This window comes from Sprattus sprattus (assembly GCF_963457725.1).
Source record: "Sprattus sprattus genome assembly, chromosome: 11".
In the NCBI taxonomy this organism is placed as follows: domain Eukaryota; kingdom Metazoa; phylum Chordata; class Actinopteri; order Clupeiformes; family Clupeidae; genus Sprattus; species Sprattus sprattus.
Window position 1 is genome coordinate 27,372,672 of NC_137909.1, and position 24,885 is coordinate 27,397,556.

The following is a 24,885-nucleotide window of genomic DNA, read 5'->3' on the forward strand; positions in this document are numbered from 1 at the left end:
ACTATAATCTATATTACATAATTTATCTATCCTATCAGTCATATCTGAATATGATTCACGTTATATACATTATCTATCAGTAATATATGAATATGATTCACATTATGTTCATTATCTATCCTATCAGTAATATCTCAATATGATTTATGTTATATACATTATCTATCAGTAATATCTGAATATGCTTTATATTATTTATATGTATTGTCTATCCTCTCAGTTATCTGAATATGATTCACTTTATAGACATTATCTATCCTTTTAGTAATATATGAATATGATTCACATTATGTTAATTATCTATCAGTAAAATCTGAACATGATTGATATTTTATTCATTATCTATCTATTATGTAGTAATATATGAATATGATAGCATAATAATGAGGCATGTTGATTCTCAGCGGTGAAAATGATCTGTACATCCCTAACCTTTTTCATTTGTATAAAACTCAGAATTAACCAAATCATCATATTACAACACAACACAGCACAGCACAGCACAGCACAGCACAGCACAGCACAGCACAGCACAGCGCAACACAATAAAACACAAACCCCACATGCTTCTGGTGGGTAATTAGTGTAGTGTTCTACTGTGACTATACCTCCTTCTAGTGGCCAGAGTGTGTATGTGAGGATGACTCCAGTCAGTGTCATCTGATCCACACTGTTCCAATCCGAGTGTCTGCTGAAACTACAGGATAAAATAGGCCTAATGAATACATAAGTCTTATAGGTTTACCCCCCCATGGGGGTGTATAGGTTAGCTCCTACCCATCAGCAGAAAACCCCTCCTCTCCCTCCCCCCTGCAATCACACCAATCCAGTGCTGAATGCACGAGCTGGGCTGCTGCCGTCGCTGGGCCGTCGCCGGGCCACTGCCGTCCCTCAGCCTGCATCCTGCTCCCTTCCTCAGGCCTGTGGAGTATCAAACCCTGACTCTCTACCCCACCACTGCTTTACCAAAGCCCTCTGAGGCTCACAGGCCGGCCTCTAGGCAGGTGGAGAGGCGTGTGGAGGCTTCAGTGAGATCAAGTGTTCTCAGTCATCTGTCACACCCAGAACCATCAACATCACCTCACACTCCTAGCACAGATCAGCAGCAGCAGGCACAGGCTCCTTTGACCTGGTTTGACATTATCTTGCTTCTTCGACTTACTCTAGTGTGTTTTTTTTTTATGTTGTTTTACGCTTTGTCTTTGACTTATCTGTGTTTTCACCTGATAAGGACTCTGCCTTTGCGAATGTACTCATGTGTCTCTCATCTAATTACATCAACTTTTAGGTAATAAGGTTCCTGGTTTGGTAATGATGATCATCTTCTAATGATGGTTGTCTCACATCACTGCTCTTGCGCATTTTAATGCATTGAAAAGTATACCTAATAATAGATAAGGTTACAGAAGAATTAGGCAAGAAGAGGATGTTATTTGTGGGTAGGCCTACACTACATCACCAACAGCAAATTGGAACAGGCACCATAAGGTACTATCTAGGTTAGTATGTCCGCCAAATGGTCACATTAAACAAATTAACTATCAAGCCGTCTTCGGAACGGCTTAGCTCTTTCTATGAAACGTTAGCGTTCTCTGTGCTGTGAGCACCTGAGAGAAATCACAGCCTTGGCCGCGGTTGCTGCTCTGCTTCCTGCAGTGCGCCTGCGCCACCGCTGCCTGGCCGCAGCAGCACCGTCCGAGGCGGTTGCTGGCGTGCTGTTTGCTGCAGTGGAATTTTTATTTTTTTCTGATTCCGACCCTGTCCGCATGCCTAAATGCATTTAAAACTATAGACTCTGGCCATAATGCACCGTGGATTTCGCTGCTTGATCTAAGGAGGTGCCACCGTAATGCTTTTGCAAGACAGTAGGTCCAGCGTTATGCACAGAAGTGATCTCGCAAGGTCTCTGATGAGGCCTACATGTTAAAGCTCTACCCCCGCCTCCCCTCAAGACCGTGATGGCTGATGATCAACAACAACCTGGTCAGCAGCAGAATCCTAACACGGGATTGGGCTCTCTTCCAACGATAGTGCCAGGACTGCAGGGGCCCGAAGCCACCACTCTGCAGTATAACAAGATAAAGAATTCTATTTGGTAAGGCAGTCCTAAGCGAGCGTCAGAGTGCAATGCCTGCAGTTTGTTAAAATGATAGGGATAGCTAAGGTTAGCTAGATGCTCATGGAAAACATGTTGACAGATCAGGCTAACGTTAGCGGCACTTCAATTGGCTGATTTCCGTTGTGAACGTTGCACACATGTAGATGGTGCAGAATATAAATACAAGCAAGACTAGGAATGTATCGGAAGACACTAGCTTTTCTTATTATTTGCATTTGATATGGAAATAATAGCTTGCTAGCCAGCTAGCTGTAGAACTTGGACAACCTGGCGTTAAAAAGGTTAAAGCTAGCTGGCTAGCCATCATTATTTGTGTTATGATACAGGTTGACATAGGCTACCTTCGTATAGATGTAACGCTACTATGCTGATTTGTGAGGTTATTTTAGCCACCGATTATTGATGACATCGTTCAGTTACTAATGTGTCTAAATAAGCTGTATGTTTGCGGTTGTGACACTACGTGCCAGGTCTGCAGGTTGTCAGAATGCTCTATTTAAAAGCCCAGGTTGTTTGCTTCATAGCTTGTGGCTAGCGAACTAGCAATTTAATGATGCTGGCCTGCAACAGCAACTGACATAAGCCATGGTAAGCGATGGACCAGGGCAGTTAAATACATTTCTTATCTAACAATCGTTTGTTGAAATCATATCACCTCCGAGATGGTATGTTATTCTGGAGATGCACAAGTGTGTGGTCTGATTAAAGGCATCATTAAGCTCGTCAATTTTAATAGTGGCCTACTGTAGCTAACCGTAGTGCTCATTTGCTTAGAATACACGACCTGTAAAATGTGACAGCTTTGTTGGCGCTTACCAAGTGTGCTCTAAGATCATAAGTAAGTAACGACAGGTCAGCTATACATATAAAGCATCTCTATTCTCTGAAAGCTTATTTTTCTGCTCACTTGTGTAGCTGTAACCAGTTCCTAAGTGCTCATGATGTTGTTTTTATATTTTTCAGCAAATCTGTACAATCAAAAGTTGACAACATATTGGTGAGTAATTTGGCTAATGTATTTTCAATTATCTACAGACATGTTTCTAAACGAGCAGTTTGAGTGGTTGATACAGCAGAAAGATATCTGACAGTTCTGGGTTTGTGTAATAAATCAGCATCAGAAACAAGTAGGTTTCCACATACAAGGAATTTGTCTTGGTTGCTCAGTACAGTAGTATACAAAGGGGGACTGACAAACATTTATTCATCAGAAGAAACATACATGTAGACAATACAAATGTCAATGTAAGTGTACATAGAAATATGAATTTAAAAGGAAAATCTTGGAAATATGCAACAGCACAAGGTTGCTTCAGTATGACACAGTCAGTAAGGTGAAACCGTTGAGGTGAAACAGGAGTTGATGGGCACTGTTGATGGGACTGACTGCTGTTGGCAAGAAATTGGTCTGATGGCATGAGGTCCTGGTCCTGAAGGACTGCAATCTCTTGCCAGAGGAGAGTTTTTCCAAAAGTTTCTGGCCAGGGTGGGCGGGGTCAGCCATCATTTTTCTTGCTCACTTCCGAGTCCTGGAGTGACAGGACACTGCAGCCAATCAGCCTCTCAGCAGATGATAATGAGTATCAGTGTTGGGTAAACACATAAGGTCAGCTTCTCATGTTGCACACGGGTGACATTGTTTATCGTCCCATGGATGCATGTAGATTACGAGTCATAAAATAATGACCTCTTCCCATTGACACATGTAGATATCCAGTCGTATAATAATACAAATTGCTTGTCATCCCAATGATTCACTCAGATTTCTAGTCATGTAATACTAACTGGTTATGCCAATGATGGATGTAGAATTTAAGTGATTTTTCACCCTTGAACCAGTAAGGGGGACTGACTGCTGGGTCTGTGCTCATCCTCACCTCCCCTCACTCAGCCTCCCCTCCCCTCACCTCACCTCTGCTCGCCCCCCCTCACCCTCACCTCACTAATCCTCCCCTCCCCTCCCCTCACTCAGATTCCCCTCACCTCACCTCACTCAGCCTCCCCTCAACTCACCTCAACTCACCTCCCCTCCCCTCACCTCACCTCACCTCACTCATGCTCCCCTCACTCATGCTCCCCTCACCTCACCTCCCATCCCCTCACTCAGCCTCCCCTCGCTCAGCCTCCCCTCACCTCCCCTCACCTCCCCTCACCTCCCCTCACCTCCCCTCACTCCCCTCACCTCACCTCACTCAGCCTCACCTCACCTCACCTCCCCTCCTCTCACCTCCCCTCACTCATCTTCCCCTCCCCTCTCCTCTCCTCCCCTCGCCTCACCTCACCTCACCTCCCCTCTCCTCCCCTCGCCTCACCTCACCTCACCTCACCTCACCTCACCTCACCTCCCCTCACCTCCCCTCACCTCCCCTCACCTCACCTCACCTCACCTCCCCTCACCTCACTCAGCCTCCCCTCACACTGCCAAGCTCTACCTTTTATGCATGGTGGCATCTAGAGCTGGACGTCACAAATGTGTTTCTGAGCTCAAATTCTGGACACGGGTACTATCTGTTTTTTTTAATATACAGTGATATCCAGCTCCACATACAGATTTTATTTTCAGTAGTACCAATATTATTTATATTTTAATAAAATATACTTCCTATACAAACAACTTTTAGTCCAACGTTCAGGATTTGATAGCCTTCTATTCTAATGAACCACAACTGGTCCAGAGGAGGTGCTGCTTTAGGCCGCAGCGCTCACCTAGCAGACTGCATGAGTTTCTTCCAATTAGTTGCTATCCCTTGACATTGAAGCTGAGTCATTTGGAGGCAGAGTCAATTGGAGGCTACGTTATTTTGAGGCTGTTATTTGGAGGCTAAGTCATTTGAGGCTGTTATTTGGAGGGCGAGTGCTTGAGTAGATCCTGCTGTGGAAAGATGGCTGCCTTGCTCAGTGATGGTGGTGTTTGAGATGTGGATCACTGTAGAAAGAGGCTGGTGGATGTTGTTGAACATGATGCTACTAAACATGATGCTACTTTAAGATCGGAGTCACCGCTCTCTCAGGTGACATGACGGACCTGAGGAATATCTTTTTGCTCTGGTGACATGACAGACCTGAGGAATATATTTTTGCTCAGGTGACCTGACAGACCTGAGGAATATATTTTTGCTCAGGTGACATGACAGAACTGAGGAATATGGCTTTGAGTGGAACCAGCATTGTAAGAACAGTAATAATCTAACATGTGTTCCAGCTGTGTGAGCCAGTTATTGGTTGGTCTGGCACCCTAGTGTGATAGAGCGTTACCATCATATTGTCTCACCTTGCGTGAGCCCAGCGGTGTGTGTGTGTGTGTGTGTGTGTGTGTGTGTGTGTGTGTGTGTGTGTGTGTGTGTGTGTGTGTGTGTGTGTTAGTGGGGATTAGTGAATAGCTTTTAGGTTCTTATTTACTGCTTATTGGCTGGCAAGGCTCACCCCTTCATGAGCAGTGGTATCCCCTAGCAACAAAGAGGCAAATAGAATAGGAAGACTTGAGAAGCCAATTGAAATAGAGGTGGGAGGAGCAGCGTTGAAAGGAGTTGTTTGATAGCCAATTGAAAAATAGGTGGGAGGAGCTATGTTGAAAGGATGTGTTGCTAGCCAATTGAAATAGAGGTGGGAGGAGCAGTGTTGAAAGGATGTGTTGCTAGTGTGTCAGCATTGACATGCATGGTTACTGTCAGAGTGTACATAGCAACCACTACAGAGAGCTGGACTAGAGTACACACTCTCTCTCATTCACAGACACACACACACACACACACACACACACTCATGCGTTGTTTGCGCTATTGCAGAACAATTACTAATTATTGTGATTGGCAGATAAAGAATGACTTAATTTCCACATGAACTAACTACTCAACCCATCTATATTTGATTGCGTCCTGTCAATGAAATTAGAAAATATAGGGTATTCCCGCCTATTCTCACTGCGCAGTTGCTGATGCGCAAAGCCTTTTAATAAGGGCCCAATGTCACACACACACACACACACACAAACCCTAACACTTACAGGGGCTCTCGTCAGTATGGCCTCTTCATCTTACATGCCCCAGCCATTCTCTCAAATTAACCCTACACAACATCTTAATGTTAATGTGAAGTCAATCTTGTAGAAGTCAGGGTGGCAAAGGTTTGGTTTTAAAGATGAATTACAATGTGCTCATCGTTTGGTGTAAGGGTTCAGGTGATTTTGTATTCATGTATTTAAATGGAGGTGTGATACACACACACACACACACACACACATATGTGATTTTGTATTCATATGTTTAAAATGGAGGTGTGGGTCTCACACACACACACACACACAAACACACACACACACACACATACACACACACGTGATTTTGTATTCATGGAGGTGTCAGTCTCGTAGGTGTGCCTGATACAACCCTCCCCGTCATGTGTGCTGTGTTAATGCAGCCTCCTGTCAGTGCTGGGAGCCATTATTAGAGTAGGCTGGATGCACTACTACAGTGAATACATTAATTAATCAATCAATGAATTGATTCATTAATAAGTCCTTAATTAAGTCTGTCCTGGTATTTTTGTGTTCACAGCAAGATGTTGAGAAGTTTACAGACATCGAGAAACTCTACCTCTACCTTAAGTTGCCTTCTGGACCCAGCAGTGGCACTGAGAAAAGGTACGTGAGTGGCGGCCATCTTGGTGTGCCATCTCTCTCACACACCACTGATCAGTCGCATGTCCTTACTGTTCACATCCAGCTGGCCCACACTTTTTGTTCCCTCAGGAAAAATGACATTTAATTGAAAGTATTTAAAACATGATCTTAGTCACTTTCTACTCTGTTCTAAAGTGACAGGGTCAGTGAGCTGATATAGATTTAATATGTGATTTTTATATATTTTTTTTACCACGTTCAAATCGCGAATGTTGCGAAAATGTTATCATATCACGATTTTATCGCAAATGCAATTAATCACTTAGCCCTAATTGTATTCTTCTTAAACTATGAAGTGCCTCGTTAAGAGGGTTGGGGCATGACATGATGTTTACGATGCTGACCTGTTGTTCTCCTGTGAAGTGGACCTGACCAATCGCAGGCCTGTAGAGAGGCGCTGGTGTTGGCCGGGTCCAGACTGGGCCTGTGTAGTTCCAGCTTCATTTGTTGTGTTGTTTGTTTCCCCACATCTGCCATCGTTCAACGCCCATCATGTCACACAGGAGTGACAGCCAGCGCGGGTCGGGCAGCCCAGCATCATGGTACCTCTTCTCATTAAAGATCTATTACACACACACTACACACACACACACACACACACACACACACACACACACACACACAATACACTCACTACACACACACACACACACACACACACTACACACGCACACGCACACGCACACACACACACTACAAACGCACACACACTACACACCTGTGGAGGTTCTTCCATTGAGGAAACGGAGGAAGGACCTCCCCAAACTTTTGGAGAATTTATTTTTTTAATTGAACTGACTAAACTCCTTTAAAATGCAGTTTGATATCAGTATTTAATACTTTGCATATTATAAATTCGTTTTCCTGAGTTAAAATAACATTAGCACCCCCTATCGTAACCAGAAATTACTGCACGGAGGACGTCCTCCCTTTGGCTCCCATTGAAATCAATGGAATCTGTCTCTGACACGGGCGGTTCTTGGGGCTCATTCACTTACATTGCCTAGGGGAGGAAAGACCTCCCTAGCGTCTGAGTCTGCGCCAACATCGCTTAACCAATAAACAACGGATTTGGGGTTAGAGGGAGGGGATTAGACATTAATAGCGAAAGAAGTTGCCCTTCTCGGCCATTCTGCTGCCTGTAGGATATCGAAAGAATGTCACACTTGGATTGTTATTGAAATATTGCAAATAAAGACATGTGCAATGGAGAACGGAGACATTGTACATGTTTTATTGAACAAACCGTTTTCTACATTTAGCTACAGAGAGAAGGTTGGTATAAAAACAACAGGGAGACCACTTCCAAAAATTCGAGTCGCAAAACCCAGTGGTAAAACCGCTGTCGTTAATGCTAACTGGTATGCAAAATTCTCATAGCTCACTGGTAGCATTACAAACAATCGGCTATACTGCTGGCCCTGTTTACTCATGGGTAAATCACAGACTTGGTCTGTAAATGGAGAACATCCATCTATGGATGACGAGACCGTACGTTTAGCTGATGGGTTGAGGGGAAAATTAGAGGACTTTGAATTCGTGTTTTTACTCTTCACGTTTGAGCAATTATTTCCACACTGACGTCGTGTTTGACATCTTGCAACACAAATCGATGGATGTCTCCTGCGCATAGAGAGCCTCCTACGGATCGTAGAGGAGCTTAAATTGGAGAACACATTTGTTCAAATTTACCAGAGGGCCGTCGCTGTAGACGACCCAGATTTATTTCACCGGAAAAAAAGGAGACAGGGCCAGTCCGATCCGCGTCAAACTTATAGGCGGTTGTACCATTCCGTTCACGACAGTATCATCACCCAAATCACGCAGCGCTTTCAACATTTAGAACGCTTGCAATTCATGGAGCTTTTAAATGTGGACAAATTTGAGTCTTTCAAGACAGATTTCCCCACGCAGTCACTTTTAAATTTGCTCGAGACATACGGCCAATTCTTTGATCAGGACAAGTTGAAAGTAGAACTGCTGCATTTCTATCGTAATCTAGACATTAATTCTTCCCGAAAGCTCTGCGAGGCCATTGGCTTCATGAAATCAAGTGGTCTTGATGGGGCAATGCCACAGCTGTACAAACTAATGTGTCTGATTGCAACCATTGGTGCTACTTCTGCAGGGGTTGAGCGAAGTTTTTCGTGCTTGAAACGAATCAAAAGTTACACACGGAACACAATGGGGCATGAGAGATTGAAACATTTGGCCATGATTTCTATTGAAAAGAAAATTCTGAAGTCTCTTCAAAAAAATCCTGCCTGGTATGATCAAGTCACAGACATTTTTGCGACTCAAACAGCGAGGACGATCGACTTGATCTTCAAGTGAAAGCATATTTAATTGGCTAACAGTCTGCAGCTATTGAAAGCATCAGCATTTCTGAAACATTCACAAACATCCATCTTGATTGTTTATAAATAATGTTCTTGTTCTTGTCGATACGTTCTTGTTCATGTCGATACGTTTTGTTTAAGTTCATAGGCCTTTTGTTGTCTGACTGTTCTTGTTCAGCTGACATTCTGAATGGAAATTGTTAATGAATGTTTCAGAACGCGATGTGTTTCGTATCTATTCTAATTAAGTTGTCATTTGGGGGTTGGCATCATATTAGGCTACTGAGTGAAGGATTCAGAGCCTGATGCATTTTAAATGGCATCACCTTTGGTCTTGTGTCTTAATTTTCCTTAAAACAATTGCAGCTGAAAATAAAATTAGTAATAACCAATAGCTTCAGTTATTGAGGGGGGAAATAGGCCCAGAATTTTGTATTTAGTTTTTCAAATCAAGAGTAGGCCTGATTTGACTAATTGGCTTTGCATCCTTTCCTTCTGGCCTTGTCTAGTCCAAATACATGGTGTCCACCAGCTTTCAAAGTACAATGATGCCACGGCTTTGTATCAATTGTATCCCTGCCTGCAATTTTTGTACCGTTGTTCACAAACACCCTGAAACAACTTGTATCTTACATACTTATGCCACCAACAGAATAATCAGACCAATGGCAACCAAGCGCGCAGTCCTTCCTCCCTCACTTTAAAAACCAAAAACTGCCACTGCTACACACACACAGGGCAACAGCACACACACACACACTCACTCACTTATTAAGCGCACACACAACCGGACACGCACACAACTATATACAATCACACACACAAAAGCATTCAGCCATGCTGGGGGGCCTATAGCCTGCTTACAGGATGTGTTTTCCCCCCCTGTAGTGACCAGAACTCCATGTCCTCCAGCCGCACGCAGCAGATGTACGCCTTCAACTGGATCCGCAATCACCTAGAAGAGCATCCAGAGACCTCACTCCCCAAGCAGGAGGTCTACGACGAGTACAAGTAGGTGTCCTATCCCTAGCCCTAGCCCTATCCCTAGCCCTATCCCTATCCCTATCCCTATCCCTATCCCTATCCCTAGCCTTATCCCTAGGACGAGTACAAGTCGGTGTCCTATCCCTAGCCCTAGCCCTATCCCTAGCCCTATCCCTATCCCTATCCCTATCCCTATCCCTATCCCTATCCCTATCCCTATCCCTATCCCTATCCCTATCCCTAGCCTTATCCCTAGGACGAGTACAAGTCGGTGTCCTATCCCTAGCCCTAGCCCTTACCCTACGATGAGTACAAGTAGGTGTCTTATCCCTATCCCTACGACGAATACAAGTAGGTGGCTTATCCCTATCCCTAACCCTATCCCTATCCCTATCCCTATCCCTACGACAAGTACAAGTAGGTGGCCTATCCCTAACCCTAGCAGGATGTCTGTGTGCAAGTCTGTGTCCTATCCCTAGCCCTAGCCCTAGCCCTAGCCCTAGCCCTAGCCCTAGCCCTAGCCCAAAGCAGGAGGTCTACGACGAATACAAGTAGGTGTCCTATCCCTATCCCTTTCCCTACAACGAGTACAAGTCATTGTCCTATCCCTATCCCTATCCCTATCCCTACGACAAGTACAAGTAGGTGGCCTATCCCTATCCCTATCCCTACGACAAGTACAAGTAGGTGGCCTATCCCTATCCCCAGCAGGAGGTCTACAAGGGGTACAAGTAGATGTCCATTCCCTCTCTCTATCTCTATCCCTATCCCTATCCCTATCCCTATCCCATTCCCTATCCCTATCCCTATCCTTATCCCTATCCGAAGCAGGAGGTCTACAAAACTGTGTGTGTGTATTGTGTGTGTGTGTGTTGTGTGTGTGTGTGTACTGTGTGTGTGTGTTGTGTGTGACGCGTTCCCCTTGTCTCCTCAGGAGCTATTGTGATAATCTGGGTTACCACCCCTTGAGCGCAGCGGATTTTGGGAAGATCATGAAAAACGTTTTTCCCAACATGAAGGCTCGCCGGCTCGGCATGAGAGGCAAATCCAAATATCCTTTTTGGAAGAGCTCTGATATCATCAGAACCTTTCCCAACGACACGACCTCCGATTGCCTGTCACATTTTTGATTAGGTTTCTTTCAGTCTGTGTTTATCTGTGTTTACCCTCTTTATCTTTCTATTATTGATTTAATATTTGTGGTGATTTAAGGATTTTTATTATGATTTTAGTATTATTCTTGGTAATAATCAAGGTATGCCAGTTTATAATGTGTGGTAGGCAGACAGACTCTTAACTCCTCCTAACGTAATGCTACAGTGGGTTAGTATTTGTGTTAGTATGTATGTAATAATAAATAATAATAATACATTTCATTTATAGTGCACTCTACATTCAAGCTGAATCTCAGAGTGCTACACTAAAACATTGTTTCAAACAAAAAAACATATTTTAAAAGCATAACTTAAAAAAATTATACGTTTTTAAAAAGTAGGAAACGCCTTTCAGAATAAAAAGGTTTTAAGGCCAGTATGTGACCCTTAACTCCTCCTCACGTAATGCATCAGTAGGTTAGTATTTGTGTTAGTTTTTGACCCTTAACCCCTCCTCACGTACTGCTACAGTGGCTTAAGGAAGAAGGCCTTTGTGCACATGCCATCCCTGCCCAACCTGGACTTACACAAGGCTGGCGATGGGGTAGGTCCTGTTGGGTTCTGATGGGTTCTGTTGGGTTCCGTTGGGTTCTGTTGGGTTCTATTGGGTCTGATGGCCTGGTGTGAGTGTGTGTTGATGGGTCGTAGTTAGTTGGTTTGTGTGTGAGTGTGCATAAATGTGTTGGTATGTGTGAGTCCTGGTTTGTTGATGTGTGTTTGTGTCTGTTGTATTCATTTGTGTATTTTGTGTTTATTCTACCTCTACCTTGTTTATGTTTGTTAATGCCTGTGTCTGTATATGTGTGTGTGTGTGTGTGTGTGTGTGTCCAGTGTGAGCTGCTGGAGCCTGCGGGCCAGTCTCCGAGTGCAGAGGAGGAGATGCGGACAGCGGCGTGCGGCCTGGTGTGTGAGTGGGCCCAGAAGGTTCTGAGTCGGCAGTTTGACCATGTGGAGGAGCTGGCCCGGTTCCTCCTCAACAGCCACTACATCGGAACCAAGTCTATGGCCGCCCTCACCGTCATGACTGGCACCCCTACAGGTGAGGCTCACACACACAGGCACACAGGCACACACACACACACACACACACACACACAAACATACACACACACGCACACACACACACACAAACATACACACACACACACACACCCATCAACTATACACACACTCTGGTTTGTCAGTGATGCATAATCTCAGGTCTCACAAGTTTCACTATAAGAAATGTAAATTTGCCACCAGATTTGAGAATGGTGTGTGATAATGCATCTCAGACGTGTGTGTTTCTGAAAGTGTACGCATGTTGACACTGATGAGACCGTTGATTTCATGACCAATGTGTTCACCCTAAACTCCGATAGAGTGTGTTTGACAGACCAGCCTGTTCTCTCTGTGTCAGGAGTGAAGACGCCCACCCCTTCTTCTGCCTTCGTGCCAACGGGCGACGCCAACCCGTTCCAGCCGCAGATGAAGACGCTGGCCTCGCCGTCGCCCTCTATAGACGCCAAGCAGCAACTGCAGCGGAAGATCCAGAAGAAGCAGCAAGAGCAGAAGCTGCACTCCCCCGTGCCCGTCGACCCCAGGCGGGCTGAGGCGGGCACCCCGGGGCCCCACGCCACCCTCACCTCCAGCAGTCCCGCCCTGCTCTCGCCACAGCCCACCATCGGCATCATGGTGGCAGCCGTGCCCAGCCCCATCACAGTAAGCTGTGACACAGCTCTCTCTCTCTCTGTGTGTGTGTTTGTGTGTGTGTGTGTGTGTGTGTGTGTGTGTGTGTGTGTGTGTGTGTGTGTGTGTGTGTGTGTGTGTGTGTGTGTGTGTGTGTGTGTGTGTGTGTGTGTGTGTGTGTGTGTGTGTGTGCGCTCTTGTAATGTTGTTCCCCTCTTGTGCAGGTCCAGAGGACTCGTCAGCCGATGACATCACCCAGCCCGGTGGGCCCCGGCGAGGGAAAGATGGTGCCGGTCAACTTCCAGGTGGTGACGCAGTCGGTCAAGCAGTGCCCCAAAACCCCGCAGAACATCACGGCGAGCCCCGTGGGCGACCGCCTGGCGCGCCACCGCTACGCCCAGATCCTGCCCAAGCCGACGGCCACCAGCGCCATCACGCTGCGCTCGCCCCCCACCCTCCTGATCACCAACAGCCCCATCAAGACCGTCATGCCTTCCTCCCACGTCAGCTCCGTCAACGTGGTGAAGATGACCACCATCTCCCTGGCCAGCGGCACCACCACGCCCACCCACACCCACACCCTCACCCCCGCCCCGTTGCGCCCCGCCTCAGCCCCGCAGGACGAGCAGAACCACCCCCACAACGGGCCTGCGCCCAGCCCGCTCCAGTTCCTGGGTGCTGTGCGGGCGGCGGTGCCAACGTCCACCTGCGCCCCCACGCTCTTCACCTCCTCGCTTGGCACCTCCTCCTCTGGGGGGGAGGTGAAGGTGGGAGCGGAGGTTGGCGGCGAGGAGAAGTCACGCGTCGTCGTCAGCGCGGCGGACGCCATGGCGGGCCTGAGGAGCGAGAGGGCCACTAAGCACCGGGCCTCCAGTGAGCCCTCGCTGCATGGCAAGGGCCCGCCCGGCCCCGACCGCGTCACGGACCGCGTCACCAGGGCCAAGAGTGACTCCTGCACCCCCCCCATTGCCCCAGGTGGGGCAGGTGCTACTGGCAGCAATAACAGCGTGAGGGAGGGGCAGGAGGGGACGCTTTACCTGACGGTGTCCAATCAGAGCTCCTGCACCTCCTCCTCCTCCTCCGTCTCCGCCTCCTCGTTGAAGGAGTCCAGGAGCCCACGGAAGCGCTCCTCGTCCGTGCTGGAGACGCACATCATTCCCGTCAAACGGGTCTTTATCTCTCAGCAGCCCCTGGACGTCTCCGACAATCTCAGACTCAGCTCCGTCCCCGCGGGGGGGGGTAAGAGGCCCCAGAGGCCCGGCGGCGCGCTGGCCCGGCCCGAGAGCGCCCCCTGTAAGGTCACGCTGAAGAGCGGCGGCGGCGGCGCCTCTGCCGTCACCATGCAGATCCTGGCGCTCTCCGACACGCCCATGGGCACCATCCCAGCCACGTCCGTGTCTCTCGGCCAATCGCAGAGCCGGCTGCAGGACGAGCGTGAAGACGACCCCGCCCCCGTCGTCCGCATCGCAGACCCGCCCCCGTCTACCAGCAGCGCCGCCTCGGAGCCGACCCCCCTGCAGGGCGTGACGACGACGACGACGACGCACCCCCAGATCCAGGACCCCCCCTCCCTGGCGCCTGACACCAAGGCCAGCCTATGGGAGGGTCAGACGACGGCGTCGTCGTTGTCGTCGCTGGGCGTGGAACAGAAGCTCCTGTCGTCACAGCTCCCCCTGCTGACCAGGGCGGCCCGCGCGGCCGAGGCGGACAGCCAGCTGGCGCTGCAGCAGGAGATGGCGGACTTCAGCGGCGTCGGGGCGGCGGGCGTCGCCAGCATGGACTACTTCCCGTTCACGGACGACGACATGACGCAGGACAGCATCGTGGAGGAGCTGGTGCAGATGGAGGAGCAGATGAAGCTGAGCAACAGCCTGCAGGGGGCGTACCTGAGCTGTGTGGACCTCGCCCTGCAGGCGGGGGCCGCCGTGGCCCCCTCCAACATCCTGTCCCCGCACCAGTCCACCTCCTCCACCTTCTACCACTCCGCACACAGCAGCATCACGCCTGTGCACACCCCCACCCCCACCCCGACCCCCACACCAACACCGACACCCACCCCCACCTCCGAGATGCTCCCGGGGGCCCACGGCTTCACCAGGGAGAGTCCCTGCTCACGCCTGGCCCCCATCACCCCGGACGGCCTAATGGGGGGCGGTCGCCACACCCCCATCAGCAGCCTGTCCAACTGCAGCAGCGTGCCCCCGAGCCCGGTGGAGTGCCGCAACCCCTTCGCCTTCACGCCCATCAACTCCAGCACCACCACCGGTTACCATGACGGCAGCGTGGTGTCCAGCAGCCCCGTGAAGCCCATGCAGCGGCCCATGGCGACGCACCCGGACAAGGCCAAGATGGAGTGGATCACCAGTCGCTATAGCAACACCACCAGCATCAGCAGCACCTCGCCGTCGTCCTCCATCCTGCCCAGCTACCAGGACCTGGTGGACGACCACTTCCGCAAGCCGCACGCCTTCGCCATCCCCGGCCAGGGCTTCCAGGTGCAGTCGCGGCTGCAGGATGGGCACATGGGGCGCCTGGCAACCATCTCCCCCGTCCCACAGCAGCAGCAGCAGCAGCAGGGTGGCGCCACGGCGGGTCAGGGCAAGCAAGAGAGCTTCGCCGTGCCCGCCCCACTCGACGGCAAGCCTGGGGTGGGCAGCACCTTCCGTTGCCGTAGCGTCAGTCCCTTGGTGCGGCAGAGGAACCTCAGCGGCACCACTGGCCCCCCCAGCGCCCCGCCCAGGACCCTGCTGTCGCCCTTCAACTCCCCCCTGACCGCCGAGGTTCTCAGCATCCTGTCCGGCAGCCACGCCCTAGAGAGCGCCAGCAGCATGGCGCAGCGCAGCCAGTCGGTGCCGCTCAACGTGATGATGGCGTCCGTTGAGATGCTGCCCCTCTGCGCGCCGGGCGGCGGCCAGCCGAGCAACAACAACAACAACAACGCCGCCAAGATCACCAACGTGCTCCTCAGCAAGATGGATGCGGACGGGGACGACGCGGTGCGAGGCCTCGGCGTCAACAACCTGCCCTCCAACTACACGGCACGCCTCAACCTCACGCAGATGCTGGAGACCAGCGCCGCCTTCCCCGCCGGGGGTGCCGTCGCCGCCACGGCAACCCAACCGCTGCCCCCAGGCGGCGTCTCCAGCCCTGTGGCCTACGACTTCCAGAAGCCCACGTACCTCACGGGCAGCAGCAGGCTGGAGCAGCAGACCGCCTTCTCGGCCGCCGCCGCCGCCGCGGACGGACAAGCACAAGCACAAGCGCAACGCTCCTCTGAGCAGATGCTGGAGCATCACCAGCAGCAGCCGCTGCTGCAGGAGCAACAGCTGCAGCTACAGGAACAACAGCTGCAGCTGCAGGAACAGCAGCTGCAACTGCAGGAACAACAGCTGCAGATGCACGAGCAACAGCTGCAGATGCAAGAGCAGAATCTGCTGCAAGAGCAGCAGCTGCAGATACAGGAGCAGAGCTTATTGCAGGAACAGCGACTGCAGCTGCAGGACCAGACTTTGCTGCAGGAACAGCAGCTCCAGATGCAGGAGCAGTCCTTGCAGCTGCAGAGCGAGGGCGTGATGGTAGGAGGCGGGGGGGAGGGGACCCAGCAGCCCATGCTGCAGGAGGAGGTGCAGCAGGAGGAGGAGGAGGAGCATTTGGACTTCAACAGCACGGTCAAGGACCTCCTGGGGGAGGAGGGGCTTAACCCCAGCTCCCAGCTGGTGGGCCAGGTGGCGTCGGAGCTCAACGCGGTCGCCTCCGACTTCTCCAGCGAGCTCCGGCTGCCGGCCGACCTGTCCAGCAGCATCAGCGACCTGAACACTCTGGACGCGAACCTGCTGTTCGACCCCGGCCAGCCCCAGGACCAGTACGAGGAGGCCACGCTGGAGGAGCTGAAGAACGACCCCCTCTTTCAGCAGATCTGCAGCGACTCCGTCAGCGCCGCCGGCTTCGACTGGCTCGAGAACAAGGACCAGCCTACCGTGGAGATGCTCGGCTAAACGCCGCTTTTTTTAAAACTTTGAGTGTTATTTATCATTTCTGTTTGTTGGTTTGTTTGTTTGTTTGTTTGTTTGTTTTTCTTCTGTGAAGTATCTGTTTTTGTATTTTTAAACGTGTCTCACTACAGCAAAATCCTGGACACTTGCTCTTGTCCAGTGTAAGTGCCAGTCAGAGCGGAATGGGTCTCTGTCACGGGCTTGTGTTGCCGTCTGTGGCGTTTGGTTTCTATCCCGTCTGTCCTCATCTTTCTCTCTCTCTCTCTCTCTCTCTTTCTCTCTCTCTCTCTATCTCGCTCTCTCTTTCTCTCTCTCTCACTCTTTCTCACTCTTTCTTTCTCTCTCTTTCTCTCTCTCTCTCTCTCTCTCTCTCGCTCTTTCTCTTTCTTTCTCCCTCTCTCTCTTCCTTTCTCCCTCTCTCTCTCTCTCTCTCTCTCTTCCTTTTTCTCTCTGTCTCTCTATCTTCCTTTCTCTCCCTCTCTCTCTTTCTCTTCCTTTCTCCCTCCCTCTCTCTCTCTCTCTCTCTCTCTCTTTCTTTCTTACCACTGAACACCTGAACATTTCTGAACTGCTCAGAACAGATAACATATGTGATCTTTTTTTTAAATGTAACCTTAAGGTTAAGGCACACTGCAGTCTGCGCTTAGTCCCATGAGCCTTAGCTACGGGACCCCAGGACTGGCAGGGTGCAGCGCTCTCTCTCCTCTCGTCCGTCTGAAGCGATACGTCATTGGCTCTACTACTGTCTGTTGAAAAGAAAGACGTCACTGAAAAAAACAATGCCTTTAGAACCCTTAAAAAAAAAATGTAAAAAAACCCAAGAGCACGAGGGTGTGCAGCCTTTAAGGGAAGAGGAGGAGGGCGCAGGTGAGGTTTTGGGGCAACAGGTGAGGTGGGCCCCAGGTGTATCTTGGAACTAAATAGGTGCTACTAGGTGCTGGTATAATGATACATGAGTAATTCACAGACCCATAAACATTAACCATAAATAGATACCTTTTTTGAATGGCCATAATAGATGGACTGTTGACTATAAATAGTGAAGAAAAGTAGTTTTTTTTTGCTATCGATTCTGTTTTGTGATATAATGTGAAACTCTTCTGTAAGGGAATGGTGCTTGGCTGGGATGCCTTATCTCTTATGACCACGGCCTTACTCCACCCGTGGGAAGGCCGTGGCGTCCGATGTCCACGGCCTTACTCCACCCGTGGTGAGGCCGTGGCGTCTGATATCCACGCCCTTACTCCACCTGTAGGGTCTGATGTGGCGTGTGATGTCCACGCCCTTACTCCACCCGTGGGGAAGGCCGTGGTGTCTTATGGCCAATGGCCTTACTCCACCCGTGGGGAGGCCGTGGTGTCTTATGGCCAATGGCCTTACTCCACCCGTGGGGAAGCCGTGGGGTCTGATGTCCACGCCCTTACTCCACCTGGGAGAAGGCTGTGGGGTGACACTCTCTGGTCCTCCTGGTGTGATGTAGTCCCATGCTTAACTCCATTTTCAGTGTGCATGCCTACGGACACAGGTTCTGCTGTTAGTGCTAGCTCTGTTGACCTGTGAACTATTTAGAACCCTATTCTACTGAGGATGGCCTGTCTGAAGCACACAAGCGTTTTCGATTGGTCAGATCGTTCTTAGCGACAATGTGAAATATCAGTGCTGTCATGAGGGATTCTGAACTTTATTAATTAAGATCTGAAATATCAGTGCTGTCATGATGGATTCTGAACTTTATTAATTAAGATCTGAAATATCACTGCTGTCATGATGAATTCTGAACTTTATTAATTAAGATCTGAAATATCAGTGTTGTCATGATGGATTCTGAACTTTATTAATTAAGATCTGAAATATCAGTGCTGTCATGATGAATTCGGAACTTTATTAATTAAGATCTGAAATATCAGTGCGGTCATGATGAATTCTGAACTTTATGAAGTAAGAGTTGAAATCTGAATGGCATGGTGATGGATTGTGAACTCTATGAAGTAAGCTGAAATCTGAATGGTATGGTGACGCTACATCATTAGTTGGCTGCTTTGAAGGCTCCATAGCTGGTTCTGCACACACACACACACACACAAACACACACACATGTGTGATGTGGTCAGACTCGCAGCCTCACACCCATACCAAAGACAAGCTGCTGAAGAACAAGTTAGGATTGGAGTTCACATTAACTAACTATCTCCTCCATGACAGACTGGCTCTGGTGGTACGAGAGTAGAGATGACACCAGTCCTCCTCTCCACTGAGAGTCAGGCGGGACGACGGGAGGTACTGATGTCTCTGTACAGAGTGTAAAGGCAATCTCATCAGTCACACATGCAGCTATGGACAGCAGATCATGTTTGGGAGGGAGGGAGGGAGGGGAGGGGGGGGGGGGGGGGGTGATAATGTGGTGGAGTCATGATGGTTGGCACTTGTTAGAATTGGGCTTGTGTGGTCATGAAGCTGGATTATCAAGTTCCCATGTGTAAAAAGTTCATCATATAAAAGACACTGTATTCCAGTAATGATTTCTAGATAGGTTCTGATTGCCCTTAAAATATATACATATATAAATATATATATGAAAAAAAAAAATACTCTACTTGATGGTATTGGGTCCCTGGGCAGCCGCTAATGCTGTATGTTCTATTTCTGGCTTCTGTGTTGTGCAGTAATGCTGTCTGTTTGGTCTCTAGCTTGCTGATGTCTCTTTTTTTTCTTTTCCAAGAGTGAACTGGGTTCTGCTGTAGCAGGCGTGATGCGCAGCCTGAGAGAGGAACAGTAGCATGGTTTATTAAGAAGAAAAAAAAAGCAAACTGGTGTACGTGTGTGTGTGTGTGCGTGCGTGCGTGCGTGCGTGTGCGTGTGTGTGTGTGTGTGTGTGTGTGTAGTGTAGATGTCATGTGTGAGGAACTCTCCACTGTACACCCTGGAAACGTCAATGGTTCATGTGTCAGCAGACTGAGGCTCGACTTATTGCACTAAATTTTTTTATAAGTCATGGCTTTGCCACATCTTTAAGGACAAATCTGTCGACTAAAGCCTGCAAAAATATTTTTTATGAGGAATTTCAGAAGCGATAAAACATAAGAAATGTGCTAGAAAATGACAATGCCTAATTGTCTGGTGTGGGCCACGTCCCTAATCTCAGTGAGATGCAGCTTACTCGTTCTCATCCACGAGAATATGAACCATTTCAAAGAGAACTCGACCATGCGGTGGCTAAAGAGAAAAAAAAAGGACATGCTTCACCATGTAGTGAAATGATTGTATGTACGCATGTGCATTGAAAAAAAATATTGACTCGGATTAATCTGTGACCACTTCCTTGGCTTATACGAGGACTGGTCCTCTCGACCACAACAAAACAAAAAGGTGTTGCTACTTTGAGTAAAACTTATTTGCATTGTATGTTTACCAAGTTAATGTTGTTCTCCGTGTTTTCGTTTATGAATGTTATCTTTGTTTTTTCATTCATTTTGATAGTGAATGCCTTTGTGAAGAAAGCTGTACATATTTTTTTATATTTTTTTGGCATTTTAATAAGGCTCTGTCCTCTCCTCCTTATATAAAATGTGAATATATATGAAGGAGAAGCCCAGTGTCTTCTCTTCTCTTCTCTGTCCTAGTGGTCGACCGGCCCAGTCTGAGGTGGGCTTGTAGGCGTCTCTCTGTTCCATGTTTCTTCTCTCCTACCCGGCTCGGTCTTAAGACCGGCCAGTAGGCCTCTTTTCCTCTCTGTCCATGTTTCTCTGGTGGATCAGAACCTTCTGCTGTGCTTGTGTCTGGTGTGCGGCTTCACGTGCAGTAGCTTGTTAATATCGCAAACGCGGTTCAGCTGGTTTTTCTTTTCTTTTTGTTTTTCAATTGAAAAGTACTCCCAGGTGAGTTTTTTTAAGTGGTTTTGAGAGCCAATAAACATTTTTTTAAAGAAATTCTTGTCTCTTAAGGCGTTCTCTCTTTACGAACAGTATAACTGAAAGACTACAGGCTGCAGACCTGCTGTTTGGTTTGATATTCCTCAGCTATCTCAAGAGACACTTCCCGCAGCATCCTTTAACGTCGGCTTTCTGCCCATGAGGAGGGGCTCCACACGGATCTGGGTCGACCCAGACGAGGAGCTCCGTCCGTCTTACACCACCGTCTCCTGGGTCAGAAAGCTCACCTAGGGCAGAGGATCAGGCCAGCAGAGGGCCTGTGGGTCCCCTGACTCACGGCTGCCTCCAGAGGTCCTGCTGGAGATGGGCACTCTGGCTCCCTCTGTTGGCCATAAGGGAATCACAGCCCTGAAGGTTAAGTGGAGATTGATGACCATATGACATGATGGCTTAGACAGGGTTGAGCAGCACCCAGCCTGAAGCAGAATCTCTGAACACATTCTCGTTCCTGCAAAGCTACAAATGGTGTGAATAAAAACACTAACTTCCCTAGAATAGAACCTTAAAATAGTTTGCTGTGATATACAGCAATCTGACAATTATAAAATCCGACAATTGTAATTATACAGCATTTCAAATAGCCTTATTGTGTTCAGTTCATTGTCCACAAGGACTGATGGGGCTGAAACTTCCAGAATCTATTGAGTCATATGAACTTGAGATCCCGCATCACAAATTATAAAGAGGATATGCAGAGAAGTGATGTAAACATTTCATAAAACCATCTTTAGCTGTGATACTTTGTGCAGCTCACGTTATTATAGGCACACGCGCACACACACACACACACACATGGCCAGAGCTGGAAGGTGATGTGGTGTGTGTGGGGTCAGAGTTCATTTGAGCCTGTCAGAGGTGAGGGGTCAGTGGGGGATTGGCTGCTGACCCTGGCGTTGGACGATGGGTGCAGGGCAGGTTCCCATGCTCCACCGTATTCATCGCATGGTAATGACCCCAACCCCCCACCTCTCGCCGTCGAACTTAACCCCATTCTCTCGCTGACCCTTCCGCTACTCGCCTTCTGCTCCTCAGTCCCCTGTCCACCACATCCTCCTCTCCTCTAAAACTGCTGACCATCTACACACTATGATCAGGTACAATCAGATGGCCGAGGAAGTAGACACTAACCCTACGTGTGGTTATCATGAATCAGAATCAGGTTTTATTGGCCAAGTAAGTTTGCACAAACAAGTAATGTGTCTTGGTAAAGTGGCTCTCAGTGTGCTTACACGTGACTAGTCTAAAACACTAGAACAGACGTAAGTATATGGCTGATTGAGCTTCAAATATCATTATTAAACTACAGTATGGATCCTCCTCAACATCACTTATAACCAAAGGCTTGTTTTGCCATGTGTATTTACTTGAGTGTGGGACACCTCTGAGTGTTTAGATGACTTCCTCAACATGAGGATTTCCCTATGTGTGTGTGTCCTACGTGTGTGTGTGTGTGTGTGTGTGTGTGTGTCCTGTCCCCTGTCTAACCCGGCTCGGCCATAAGAGCTCTCGGAGTGACACAGAGCGGCACAGGCCCCATTCTGCTGAGCTGGTGTGGGGGTCTCAGCTGAGGTGGGGGCCAGGGTGGGATGGTTTAATCAATGCGTAGCCTAATCAATAGGTAATTTGACTGCACACTTGGACCTTTGTTCGTCATTTCGAATGCAAGGTTCAAGATTCTACTCAGCATTTATACTTTACATAAAACATTTTTAGTGTTTGTTGGAGATGTGGGGCTAACTGTTTAATTAATTAACCAACCAGTCAACTACCTTGGTTGGACATCAAACCTTGCAAATATCATACACCTGAACAATATCAGTGACATTTCGTGATTTTTTAAATGGCAAAAATCTGTAACATTACAAAATGCATCCGAACACCTTCATCCCAAATAGCAACCTTCCCTGTTCCTGTGTTGTTTGGGCTGTGTGCAAAGTGTGGGTAGGTTGGAAGCATAGCTAGTATATATCTCAGCTGATCTAACAGCTGGGCGGCTATTGTCCCCCTGTGAAAGGCGTCCGGCACGGGCTGGTCATTCTCAATAGATACGCACCCACCCAATCGATACCAGCATTTTCAGGGCAGCTGACGTGCCGCCGTCAATATCTGGCCATAATTACGTGGGTTTTAGGGCTTAAGGGCAGCTGGGGCAGGGAAATATGGCCTACGTTAAGAATGGTCATATTTTACACCCTGATAAAATAAAACCGTTGCACTGTTTGTATTGTTTTGTGTCGTGATTGTATTCTGTGTAAGCACACTGAGAGCAACTTTTACCAAGTCAAATTCCTTGTTTTTGCAAACTTACCTGGCCAATAAAACCTGATTCTGATTCTGATAATGCCTCTTGATAATAACTAACCTAGTCAAAGTCAAATAGAATTTTCAAATAATTCCGTTATATAAGTATTTTCTATGTTAAGTGTCTATTTTGAATGACGTTATCACATACACTGGTTATGGCCATGTTGACACATATTAAAGTTTAAAAGATGGCTATTTTTAATTGGCAGGAATAATCTGTATGCTAACGCAACAGCATGAACTCCCAATACTCCTAAAGCAGTTCGAGTTTGCAGGCCCACTGTAAGGTAGTTGCACACATTAGGTTGCTGTGGTATTATATCTGTGCTTAGAGACCGAACAAGGTTCTCCTCTGTGAGTGGGGGAAGTGGGAATCGTCGCGGTGTGTGTGTGTGTGGGGGTGGGATTAGGGGGGGCGTGCAGCGTAGCCCCCATCTCCAGTCGTTGCATTTCGCGGTTCAGTTGCGCGCTGAGCACAGGACTAGCTCGTCGCGCGACGGGAAGCGGCGTCCCATCCTAGAGAATGAACGAACATCTTGAATAAATGGCGTTTATCAAAAGGGAATCAATCCAGCGTATGCTGCTTTTTGTTTTATTTCTTCCTTTGACAGGTGAGAGCATTTCTTTCTTCTTTCAAAAACTAGATTGTTTTGCGTTGCTGAAACTGAAACTATAGCCTATACCTTGACCACAGTGCTGTCCTTAACGTTTGACCAGATATGATAGCCTATTCCACTCACTACGCAAACTGAGATAATCTCTGCTCCATCTCTGGAAAGACAACTAATTCAATATATCAGGCTTTCCTGACGTGAATGTTATTATTTGGTAGCGTCTTATGTGATGTGGTCTCAGGTAATGGGCCTCTGTGACAGTGCTCTTCATCTTCCTCATAACGCTGGGGTTAAGCTGGGTTTCAAACTTTAAAACTCTTTTTGTTTCAGTTTCAGTTTGTTTATTTGATGAAGAGGGACAGTGTACATTAATAAACATTAAAATATAAATGCAAAAATGTTTGAAATAAAATAAAATCCCAATATACAAGGGATTCTTGTGTCCCAGGTTTTGATGTCTTCTTGTTGTCTCTCAACTCAAACAACATCAGAGCTACACTGAATGTCTTTTAAAAGTCATCCAACGACTAAATACTTTATACTTATACTTGATACATATTTGTTTTTAAATTTCAAATTAAAATTATATTTTATTATATTATATTTGAATAATGTTCAAAAGCCCAATGCACAATAGTGGGGAAATTCTTTTTTCTTTTTTAAATGAAATTGTTAGAAATATTTGCTACTGTTGGAGTACACACCAACAATGAGTAGGAGTTTCTCTTTTAGTTGTCCAAGGACACATGAATGATCTGCATATAGATATTTCCTCATATCAATACAGGATACTGAAATTGAGTCTTTTTTCATGAGTTGTCTGAGTTGCAGTGTAGAAATACTGAATTGTGTTCAACCTGCTAAATGACTAAATGACTAAATGTAAACCTCTGTATGAATAGAAGAGTTGCAGTGGCCTCCTGTCACCTGCCCTCTGTGAGCTAGCAGGAGTTAGCAGGTCACAGCTAGCTAGCCGGAAGGCCACGAGTGTGTCTGTTCAGCCTGAGTGTGTTCAGCCCAGAGGTGTCCAGGGTATACGCAAGTATAAGTGGGTATACGCAGGTATACCCACTTATAATTCAGTCAGCAGTGGGTATACCCACT

At 47.9% G+C, this 24,885-nt stretch overlaps 2 protein-coding genes across 2 annotated transcripts in view; both read left to right on the forward strand.

Moving 5' to 3' along the window:
* Positions 1–1,696: 1,696 nt before the first annotated feature.
* rfx7b (regulatory factor X7b) lies at positions 1,697–16,937 on the forward strand (the record flags this gene model as incomplete). Its single annotated transcript, XM_080847985.1, has 10 exons — positions 1,697–2,095; positions 3,083–3,116; positions 6,673–6,758; positions 7,301–7,339; positions 10,025–10,147; positions 11,055–11,171; positions 11,734–11,818; positions 12,106–12,313; positions 12,674–12,975; positions 13,167–16,937. Exons 1-10 carry the CDS (start codon positions 1,959–1,961, stop codon positions 16,935–16,937), a joined length of 4,902 nt encoding a protein of 1,633 aa, XP_080704111.1. The 5' UTR covers positions 1,697–1,958.
* A 1,107-nt stretch (positions 16,938–18,044) lies between these two features.
* LOC308372414 (protogenin B-like) overlaps positions 18,045–24,885 on the forward strand; it is a gene marked incomplete at both ends in the record, with an annotated part of 30,010 nt that continues 23,169 nt past the window's right edge. The window contains 2 exons of the mRNA XM_080847567.1: positions 18,045–18,381; positions 20,976–21,076. Of these exons, the coding sequence (XP_080703693.1) occupies positions 18,045–18,381; positions 20,976–21,076 (438 nt within the window). The remainder of the gene's footprint in view (positions 18,382–20,975; positions 21,077–24,885) is intronic.